This window comes from Phaseolus vulgaris, chromosome 5 (assembly GCF_000499845.2).
Source record: "Phaseolus vulgaris cultivar G19833 chromosome 5, P. vulgaris v2.0, whole genome shotgun sequence".
Lineage (NCBI taxonomy): Eukaryota > Viridiplantae > Streptophyta > Magnoliopsida > Fabales > Fabaceae > Phaseolus > Phaseolus vulgaris.
In genome coordinates this window covers 26,740,877-26,753,050 of record NC_023755.2, presented here as the reverse complement: position 1 = coordinate 26,753,050, position 12,174 = coordinate 26,740,877, and the positions used below count along the sequence as shown (strand labels likewise).

Below are 12,174 nucleotides of genomic sequence, written 5' to 3'. Positions count from 1 at the left end.
GCGCACCTCTACCTGGTCTCCTGTGAAACCGTAGAGGCAACCACCATAGGGCCTTAGCAGGTCGGGGGATAGTTGCAGTTTGTTGAAAGTCGTCCAGAACATTACGTCTGTCGAGCTTCTCTGATCTACCAGCACACGGTGCACCTTTCTTCCTGCAGTTACCGCCAAGATCACCACTGGATCTTTGTCATGGGGGACAACGTCCTCAAGGTCGGCCTTGGTAAAGACCAAGTCGACGTCGAAGGCGTCATCGGTCCTCTACGCTTCTACCGACATCACCGTCCGTGCGTATCTCCTCCGCTGAGAGGCGGTACTGCCTCCTCCCGAGAACCCTCCTGTGATGGTGTGGACTTCACCATGTACGGGGACTTCATGCCCCGGGCCACCCCCTGTTGCCGCCATATCCTCGGTCCCCTGTTTTTCTTGCAGATAATCCCTTAGGAGACCATTCTTCACCAACTCGTCTAGCTGATGTCCCAACGCTAAGCAATTGCGTATGGGGTGGTCGAATGCTTGGTGGAACTCAAACCAGGCGTTCTTGTTGGGCCCGAGCCTCTTGTCGGTCTTGGGAGGTACCTTCAGCCTCTCAGCTACATTTAGGATAGCAATGAGGTCCTTCAATTCTACCACGAAATCGTGCCTTGGCAGCACGGTATCTCTCCCGCGCCCCCTCGCATTTGGCTTTCTTGGTTGATAGGGTTGCTGCTTCACGGGGGTCTTCATCTCTGTCGTTGCCTCATGCACCCTTAGGGTTTGAGGACGACCTGTCGCGCGCAGTCGCATGGGAACCACGCATGTGCGTTTTTCACTAACTTCTTCCTCCGCCGCAATATGGGCCACCGCGCGGCGCCTTATCTCGGCGAAGGTCTTAGGATGGTTTCGGATGAGTGACTCGCTGAAGGGTCTTGGCACAATGCCCTTCCTGAACGCGTGAACCATCATCTTTTCGTCTTTAAGGTTCAACCTCACCACTTGCGCTCCAAAGCGGTGGAGGAACTCCTTCAAAGACTCTCCTTGATACTGTCTCACATCAAAGAGATCATAAGAGACTTACGAGGGAGCTCGATTCGCGATGTATTGTGCCTTGAACAGCTTTGTGAATTGCGGGAACGACATTACATGGCCATCAGGGAGGCTAATGAACCAGTCCATCGTTGTTCCTGCCAAAGTGCTCATGAACAGCTTGCATCGCACCGCATCGGAGCCCCCAACCAGCATCATCTGCGTATGGAAAGCCGTGAGGTGGGCCTCCGGGTCCTCTGTCCCAGTGAAGGTCACCTTGGGCCCTATGAGCGTGACTGGTATTGTTGCATCCACGATCTCTTATGAGAACGGCGTTGGAAACTCTCTGGGTGGTGTCACAGGCTCCTGATCTGCACCCTCATGCTCACCTGCGCGGGTTTGCAAATCTCTGCGCAGTTCCTCGTTTGAACGACGCAGTTCTTTGCTCGTTGCTTGCGACGCTACTAAGTCAGCTTGGATGCACTCTTGGTTTGCTCTCGACGTGGCGCCATCTCTTCCTACATAACCTGTTGCAAGGTGAGGCCCTCACCCCCGTTTGGTGCAACAGGTCCTTACCTCATACTTCTCATCTCCTGGATCTTCCTGGTTCTTGTTGGTGGGACAATGTTTTGTATCATTCCCCATGGTGGGCGCCAAATGTTCCTGCTGGTTGACCCGAAACGCCTTCGTGCGCCTACGTCACTCCTACATCCAGAATCCTTGCGTTCGCACGTGCCTTTTCTATGATGAACACCTAAAAACATAAAGAAAAAAGGGTGCCCTAGTGGCCGTTTGCACTCCGACACTCAAGTCAGTACTAGGGCTAGGAAACACCAAAACTGTGTAACTGTTACTATGTCTGTGTTTAGCGGCGCAAGGGGAATCGCCCCCCTTGTCAAGTTTGTTACCTTACTATTTATAGATTGAAACTAGGATTTCCTCTTTACCCGAAATGGGTCTTTCTGATGGGCGAGCCCAGCACTGTTGTTACCTTACTCTCATGATAACCTAGCGCGTGGGGTCCCTAACTAGAGTGCAACCTCTGACGGAATGACCACCTGGGTGCCTCCTCGTGCACTTGATCTCTGGGGTCACCCACCTTTGGGAGTGTCCTAGCTGTTTCATAATTTATAATCTAAAATTTATTTAAAAAATATAAAATAGTCATTTTAAAAATTATGGGGATGCTGGAAGTAATTCCTTAAATAATAACATGGTGAATGACTGTAATATTGTTTCTAAAGATAAGATGAACAGTTTTAAACCTAAAAAAGCGTTGAATAACTCGAATGGAAATTGGGAAAGGGGATTCCCCATTAGAACTTTTTATGGAGAAAATATTAAAAATTAAATAAAACTATAAAATTATAAAATTATAAATTTATAAAATTATAAATTTATAAATTTTATTTTAAAATTAAAAAATGAATTATAATTAAGTAAATAACTAGTTGATTCCGATTTTTCACTTTTTTTTTTACTGTCTGCAATATGAAGTGTAATTTTGTGTGGATAATTTTTGTTATTATGAAGACTGAAGTATTAATAGGTTTACTTGTTCCGTGATAATCAATATATGATAAAACTAAACAAGAGAATGGGAGTAGAAACTAAACAAAATTTCATACAGTAATAAATTATTATGTACATGGTAACAATATTTTCACCTGATTACAAATTTACCACTATTTTTTTCTTTACATTTTTACAAATTTTATTGCAGGACTTTAAATTTTATGAATTTAACTTTTGATTTTAAATTATATATTTTTTACCATTTGATTAATTAGTTGTCAAATTATTAATAATGTGATGACATGATTAATATGAAAAGGAACTTTCAATCAGTAAATAAATAAATTACACATTCTACAACTAAATTGTAATTATTTTCACGTTTTACTATTAAACTTTAAATTTTACAAATTATATCATTGGAATTTGAATTCTATGAATTTTGCTACTAAATTTTCAGTTTTGTAAAATTTACCATTTTACTTTTTTTATTTTTTTTAATCATTGAATGTAAGTTTACCAAATGAAGATGACCAATAAACTTAGTGAATATAAGAAATGATAATCTAACACATCACTTTTAAATATTTTATTCTTGTGAATCGTTTTAAAATATTAAGTTGATTTTCTTAATTACATATCCTCCTTAACTTATTTTTAATATATTCTTAATAATTTATAAGTAATGCCGGTTTACTTATAAATTGTAAATAAATATTTTATAAATAATGCTAAATTTATTTATGAATTTGGATCCGTAAATAATGTAACAATTTTATTTTTTTTTTAAAACCGACAAACCCTCTCACGCACGGTTTTTTTTTTCTTTCTTCCTTCCTTCTTCATCTCTCCCACTTTCTCTCTTCTCTCTTTATTTCTCACTCCATACATTATCTATTTTATAATCTAATTGCACCACGTTGTAGTTAAGGAGTTAAGGAACATTTCTACCCGATCAAACTTTTAAACAACATAAGTTCATTTTTTCTCTATAGATCCTTTATTCTATGTTTTTTCTTAGGATTTAGTCATCAATCTTGGTAAGGTCAATTGAGAAGAGTAATCCTTTAAACTTATTCTACTATATACAAAATTTTTGTTTTGTTTGGATAACTTGCATTAGGCCCTTAAATCTTGAAGCTTATCCAAGCTAAAAGGATAAAATTCTAGAAGTTTCTTGGAAAGCAAGCAATTAAGGTAAGGGAAACTAACTTTAACTTTCAATAGTACCCTAGGCTAGAAGATTTGAATGTGGAGGGGACGTGGTCCCAAGTTTCAATTTCTCTTGCAGGGATGTTAGTTGATAAAATTGTTTGATTTTATGTTGTGTGAACATGTATAAATATTATAATTTGATACTTTGAAAGTTAAAAATTGTTTTTGATGTTAGAAAAGTTCTTGAATAGTATGAATTTTTAAATGTTACGTGATTGAATGATATGTATTACATATGAATGATGAAAATTGTATGAAATTGATGTCATACATTCGGGATAAAGTATGAGTTGTTGTTTGATGGCATTAAGTATGAAAAGCTTATGTTTAACAGAGATCATCTAGCTTCACTGATGATCTAAGTCGTATAGACTAAGATATCAGGTGGTGAGAAGATGAGAGGTAGTTCATACACACTAGGTCCCGTTGTAGACACTTGGTATTGGATGTTTTGAACTTACCCTGATCCTTTCTCTTGGATTCACTAGTAATCTTTGGATCAGATGTTAGTCTCTAGTATGGACATACTTAATGAGTCTTTCGGAAGACGATGGATTCATGTGTAGTCAGTAGGATTGAAATGAAATCCAATAATTGTGATTGAAAATAGATCCATGTGGTGGAATTAGTATTGAAATTTTATATGACAACATTCAAAGAAATGTTTATAAAGGATTAATTTGATTGGTTCTTTTTGCATAAATTAGATATGTTATGGAATTTATTTTCATTAGTTTACCCTTACTTTTCTTGTTGTGTTTGAACTGTAATGATTGTCCTGCATACACGAGGAAATGAACAGACAGGTGTTGGAGGGTCTAGAGAGCTTTAGGGTGTTATTTTGAAACTTATATTGTAGATATTTTTTTTTATAAGCTCTAATCATGTATTAAGAATGTTTTGAAAAACTCTAAGCTTGTATAGAAATATGTAGAACTTGTATTGAAATAGTTAAATATAGTTTTGGGTATATATAATGTTAAATTTACTTACGAATTCATATTTGTAGATAATAATTTTTTAGTAATTCAGGAATAAAATAATTAATACATTTAAAAAAAGCTAAATAATAAAAATAAATGAAAAACATAAAAATAAATAAATTTTCATTTCAAATAATAAATAGAATATAATTAATTATAATTATGAGAATTTTTGGAGATAGTTTTTGTGACATAACCGACATACCTATATTGTTTCAAATAGTTAAATAAGCAATTTAAAAATCATAAATATTTTTGAAATTATGATTAAATTATTTTAATATAAGTTTTAGTTTAAATATAAAAGTTTAAAAATTTCAAAAACAATAATTATATTTATTTTTGCAAAAAAAAATTAATTTATCAACTAACTAATTAGTTTTTTCTGAAAAATAATTACTATAAACAATTTATAAAATTAAAATATTATAAAAATATTTATGGAGATTCATAAAATATATAAGTTCTTCAGGAAATATTATTTTGATATAAAACTACTCAAAATATTTAATCTAATTTTATCACAATTTATCATTTTTTAAACTACTCAATATATACTTTTTAAATGTTAAATAATAAGATATGAAAAAGTTAAAGTTGAAAACAAAGTTCACTAGAAATATAAGAATGAAATGATAAACCAATTTTTTTATAAAAAATGATGGTAATAGATAAGTTGCATTAGTGATGATACACTGAATGAAATAAGTAGTGAGGGTGATAGGAACGATATGGAACCAAGAATAAAATTTGTTTAACATGGAAAATGGAAAATTTATAAATTTTTTAGAATAAAATATTATATTATAATAAAATAATAATTTATTTAAATATCAAGTAAATGTATTCGATATTAAATATTATACTTTTGGAATCAAACGTAGATGTTGACAATATAAAAGTAAAACTAAACAACTATTGTGTGTTGCAAATGAGTAAAAATGAAAAACAAAACATGTTTTCTTACAGTTTCTTCCTGCACCCCCAAATTTTTCTTCCTGCACCCCATACTCTTGTGAAAGACTAAATCACCCTTATTAGTTTTTAAAATTCCAGAAATATCCTTAACCTAAAAAAACCCTAGAGAGGTGCAGCCGTGTCTTTCATGTTCCAGCAGCAGCACACTTTCATGTTCTAGCAGCAGCGCGACACCTCCAAATCCTTCTCCTTCAATCACACATTTTTTGTTGGTGATTTAGAGTGCTCTTGACAAAGGTAAGTAAATTTCTTTGCTTTCAGATCTGCACATCCACTTTTTTTATGGATTTTTTTTTCCGTAAGTATTTTCTTCCATTCCAGATTATAAAATCCGATAGAATTTTGGATCACAAAATATGGTAAAATCTCGAATTTTTGCTTCCAGTAAAATCCCGGATTTGTAGTTCCAGGAAGGTTCTGAATTTGTGGATCCGGGAAGGTTCTGAATTTGTGGATCTGGGAAGCTTCCAAATTTGTGGATCTGGATTTGTGTTTTTATGGTCATCCTTTCTTCAATATATAAAACTTCATCAAAAGATTTTTTCTATCTTCAAATATGATTTGCAATGAGCTTCTTTTTTTCTTCTTTTAATATTGTTTTTGGTCTATAGTTTATTTATATTTGTTTAGTAGAAATGATACCATGCTTTTTTTTCTCTCTTTTGGTTTTAATAGAATTTTATATTTGTTGTTTTTTGTTTGTATTGGTTCAACATCTTATTCATTAGTTTGTAATTTGGTTTAACTTGAATGATGAACAATAATGGTGAAGATTAGGGGAGGAGGTTCACAAGGTGATCGTCTACGTCTCACAGCCTCTGTTATATGTTAATGAATATGAAAAACATGAAGAACATGGATAATGACTTCTTAATATCATCATCATCCCACAGATCAACCCCATCATATAATTCTTTTTCAAATTCATTAATATTGTCCATGCTTCTACAAATATAAAAAATGAAACAAAATCATTGCATTTCGGATCCATGAATCGATAAGTCAAAAACATTATTCTGGATCCAACAATCCATAATTCAAAAAGACCATTCCAGATTCAGGAATCCATAACACAAAAAAAAAACAATTCCGGATCCACCAATCCGTAATGCAATTTAGGCTTCTGGATTTAACACTCTGGAAAACAACAATTTATGACCTTTTACCTTCCGGAACACCCCCCTCATCTGGAAAACACAATTTAATCAATTCTGGATTCATGAATCCGGAATATATTACCAGATCCCGATATCTGGTAGCCCCTTTTGAAATTATAGGTCAAGGTTAATGTTGGAATATTTAAAATTGTGGGGGTGCAGAAAGAAGAAGCCTTTCTTATTTGTATAATTCCATTTTGTATTGGTTGGATCTGTATGATAGAGTGAAGGCTCAATATCCGGTCACAGAAACCATCACACCAAAGAGAACGGGTTCTTCTTCCTGCACCCTTACGTTTTTCTTCCTGCACCCACAATTTTCTAAATCCCGAAATTCGCCTTGATCTTTTATTTGAAAAAGGACACCGTGATTACTGGAAATTGGGATCTGGGAGTGTGCTACGGATTCATCAATTCATAACTTTTTCAAATGGGGGGTGTTCCAAAAGCAAATTTTGTATAAATTATTGATTTCCAGATTGTTGAATCTAGAAGCCTATTCTGTTATGGATTGGTGGATCTGGAATGCATATTTCTGTTATGGTTGGTGGATTCAGAATGCATTTTTTGAATGATGGATTTTTTAATGTGAAATGCGTATTTTGAAGTACGGATTGGTGAATCCGAAATTTTACTAGAAGTGTCAATCCAAATTTTTTCCAGATTCCATAATCCATAATGCAAAAAAAATAAATACAGTTGAAGTGAATTTTAGGGTTCTTAAAAGTTAATAGGGACAGTTTGGTCTTTGCATAACATTATGCGGGTACAGGAAGGAAAATGTAGGGGTGCAGGAAGAAATTGCCAAAGAGAATTAAAGAGACTAATCAATGATCAAGTACTAGGTAATATATTATTAATCACAACCCATATCCTTAATCTGACCCAATAACAAGGGACCCATGATAATAATATAAATATGCACAAATTTCAAGAATCAAGTACATTATCATTAAGTACTAATAGCATCAAGTGCCGAACACCGAAGTCTTACTTGAACATCGGAGTGCCTTTTGCAGGTACCATCTGAACCCGAAGATCACGAAGACGAGGAACAGAGGAGCGAGAAAAATACGAGAAGATCATTTAAGTGAAAAGGAGAAAAAATAGTCCGACCGACCGAAAAAAGAGAAAATCGTTCTTTTAGTTTCCAACCCGTTCGAGAACACATTCCTTCTTTAATATTAAATTGGAACTAGGAGATAATAAGAGATTGAAAAAATAATTAAACTTATGCCATTGTATTAGCCATTAAGCAAGAACATAAGATAAGAATGAGATAGTTCATTACATTCTATATATATTTTTTTTTTCTGGTTTTGAAATGGTGCCTTCAAGTAATTCTTTAATTTAAAAACATATATTCTGTTTATAAAGATTTATATAATTAATCTTTTCATATAAATATTTTTTAGTGGGTAGAATAATTGTGAGGGAGGCTGATAAAATATTTACATACTTTCCTTTTTTCATATTTTTCTATTATAGTTTTAGGTCTGTTATTAGTTTTGGGCCTCAACCTCACGGGCTCTGTTATTTTCGTTTTCTCTTTGCACTCCTCCATGTATATAAAGCATTGCTTTACTCTATTATTTTTCTTTGCTTTCTTGCTTCTTTCTTTCAGAATCATCAAAGATCTTTCTCTCTGCTTCTATATACTGATACATGAAGTTAAAACTTGTTTACTGTAATATAAATATTATAATAAATAAATAATTGCAAAAATATAAATTATATTTAACTAAATTTTGTAATAAATAATTAATTTTAAATATATGAATTATATATAATATTTATGATAAAAGAAAACGAAAATAACATATCTCATGAGGTTCAGACCCAAAACTAATTAGAGACCAAAAAATACAACAGAAAAAGTAGAAAGGGAAAGTATGTAAATATTTTATCAATTTACATTCTAACTTCTTTTTATCACTATAATTATGAGATGTGTAGGTAAAATGTAAAAACTTAAGAAGATATATGTATAATGTAAAAATGGATAACAACATAGTGCTTAAATTTTGGTAAAATTTTTTAAAAAGTTGGTTTCAGTGTACTATTTTTTATTTATTAATACAAGTTGAGAATTTTTAAATTAAAAATATAATTTAAATATTTCTTTGGAGAGGAGAATCCCTTATATTTTAGAGGTATTTTTGTTGTATACAAATTTAATTTACCCATTTATATTTATTGTCTGACTTTTTCATCAGAAACAGCCAAATTCACACTTACCTTGGAGTACATTTATGCTCACATGTTGCTGTGTGGTAGCAGTGAATTAATGTGAGAAGAGATTAAGAGATGTTAAAATAAATCAAATCTTTTTTAGAGTAAAGTTCAAAATTAGAGCTGTTTGGGTTAAAATATTAGAATTGAATTAATGTGAAAATAGATTAGTAAGTTCCGTTATAAAAAAATCACTTTTTATTTTAAAGTAAAAAAATTCCATGCTGGAAAGCAAATAAAAGATTTTGTAATTCTTGCCAACGAAATCAATTTTCCCTGATTTTTTAATAACATAATTATTAAACAAAATAACTAAATTATTTTTCTTGAAATAAAATAAATTAACATTTTTTTATCGGCGACTTTTAATTTTCTCTTCTCATTATTCATTAATACAAAATATAAATATTTATAACATTTAATTGAGATAAATAAATAAAAAAAATTCAAAGTAATATAAAAATAATAAAATAAATTTTTAAAAAGATTAACCATTTTTGTTTCTTTCTAAAATGTGTTTTATAATTAAAATTGGAGGAAGGGATTTACGTACGTGCGTATGTATAGATTGATAATTGATAGTACCTATTTTTTTTCCCTCCATATTATTTAAATATAGGAGTAAAAAATTACTTTTATTTATAATTTTATTCTTTTTTTCTTGTTCCTTTATCTTAAACACAATCAATTTATATAATTATTTCGTATGCATTTTATTTTTTCCCGATTTCTCACATGGTCAAAATCTCCAGAAAAATCATATGATGTTGAAAGCTCGTCAAAGAATAAATATTCCTCTGATTTTAAGTTTATGAGTTAATATCAGTAAAGTTAATTATAGCATTTAAAATATTATTGAAGTTTAAAACTCCATCACAACTTTATCCTTATTAAACTTATAGAATATTAAGAAAAAAATGTGTATTAAAATGGTATTGACGTGGACTCGTAAGTTATCAGGATGAATTTATTACATTTATATATCACAGTTCTGTTATGCGTCAATTGTAACTTATATTCATATTCACATTCCAGTTCAAATAATATTAGATCCAGGTGCAGGAAGAAAAGTATAGAGGTGTAGAAAGAAAAATGTAGGAGTATAGAAAGAAATACCCTTGTTTTTTTCATTGCCATTGTTAAACATAGGCCTGCGATCCAACAATTATTAACCCACTCTGCACAACCTTTTGACTATTTCTTCCTGCACTTTCATAGGTTCTTCTGCCACCTCCATACAAAACGTTAAAGTATCTTTTTATTTTTCTTGTGCCATCCACATAGAGTAGCTTTTAAATTATGTAATCCAAACACGCATTTGAAAAAAGACTTTCGGATTACATAATCCGAAAGCTAAAAAAGACTTCTGGATTATGTAATCCAAAAACTAATCATGCATATGAAAAAAGGCTTATGAATTATGTAATCCAAAAGCTAATTATAAATTTAAAAAAAGACTTTCAAATTATGTAATCCGAAATATTACAGAGGGATACTTTTGGAAATACAAAAATTTATAAAGGTGAGAGAAGAACATATGGAGATGCAGAAAAAAAAAACAGTCTAACCTTTTCTATGACGGAATCTACTTCTTTTAAAACTTATTTCACATATATTTAACATATTTAGTTCATCACTAAAAAGGATTTTAAATACAATTAAAATTTCTTTTAAAATTGATTTTGAAGTCATGAATGATGATAAATAACCATTGTCATATATTTAATATAAGGTGACAACTCTATATACATAATCATGGTCATATATCATCTTCTCATTATGAATTAAACTATATTTATTGATGAGAAAGAGATACGATAACTGTTATTTTTAGAAAATTCTTAGTACAAATTTAGTTTTTATGGTTAGCTCAAATAAAATAAGCCTACATTACACTATAATTCATTCACATACTACAATTTTAAAAATAATGGTTCAAATACCATTTAAAATCATCTTATAAAAATTAACTTTTAATCATAATAAAAACATTCCTCAATGCAAAATGTCTAGTATTATAGAAATATGAAAAATTATAAATAAATGATAATTATCGACTATCATAAAACGATACAAAATTATTGTGAAAAAGTGAATCGATTATAAAGTTTAAAACTAATATATATTAATTAGTATAATGTGTCTTAGAAATCAATAGAAATTAAATATGATATAATAGAGTCTTTTAGAATTAAATGATTGTCAATCCAATATCTGTAATATATTATAATTTTGAATTAATTTATAAATTAGAAATACAGTAGTGCAAAAAAGTGTTTTTAGGATTTTTGTGTGTGTTGGTAATAGTTTAATAGTTTAATGTGAATGAAGATGACATAATTCTACTTCGGATTAAATCTTTGACATGGAAACTTCTATTTTATGTTGAATCAAAATACAATGAAAACTTCTATTTTATGTTGGATCAGAATACAATTTTACGCAAAATTTTGTTAAAAAAAAGTTCCAAATTTATATTGAATCATGCCGTGTTTGATGTAATTTATGTCCTACAGTTCATGACCTGACATAAATTTTGAACTTTTTATAAAAACAATATTGGTTTTGCTTCAAACAAAATTTTGAAATACAGAAAATTTCTAATAACAATAAATAAATAGTTTAAATAAGAAAAATATACAAAATTATGTAACCTAGTCTAAATTTTTTATCAATAACAAAATAAAACTATACTATGCTAGAGAAAGAAAATAGCACATTGTTCATTATGCTTTTTGGATCTCATCCTAAGACAATAGGGATTCATCATTAAAACTTGAAACATTTCAACCACTTTATTATATCATGATCATAAAGAAAATAGAAATAATCTTAAGTTTAGATATGTTACTTCTATCTAGGAGTTAATGATACCCGTCCAAACAATGACTCTCACCCAGTACATCATGTAGTAGCTACATTTGAACAAGGTTGCTTGGTTATTACACTAAAATTAGAAAAAAAATAAAAACTAATTTCATACATCTTGAACATAAAGTAATATTATTATATGTATTAAAATATGCCTAACTTTTAGGGAAGATGAATTGTAGCAATCTTGTTCTTCTCCTTCCATTTAAAAGGTGTGTGCC

General features: G+C 31.0%; 1 protein-coding gene across 1 annotated transcript; it reads right to left on the bottom strand.

The window, feature by feature from the left end:
• Positions 1 to 258: 258 nt before the first annotated feature.
• On the bottom strand, positions 259 to 942 carry LOC137834214 (uncharacterized). The gene has a single exon (XM_068642276.1). The coding sequence runs from the start codon at positions 940 to 942 to the stop codon at positions 259 to 261; it is 684 nt and encodes a 227-aa protein (XP_068498377.1).
• Between the last annotated feature and the right edge of the window lie 11,232 nt (positions 943 to 12,174).

Excerpts from the sequence above, each read along its gene's own strand:
- LOC137834214 (XM_068642276.1), bottom strand. The coding sequence starts at position 942 with ATGATGGTTCACGCGTTCAGGAAGGGCATTGTGCCAAGACCCTTCAGC.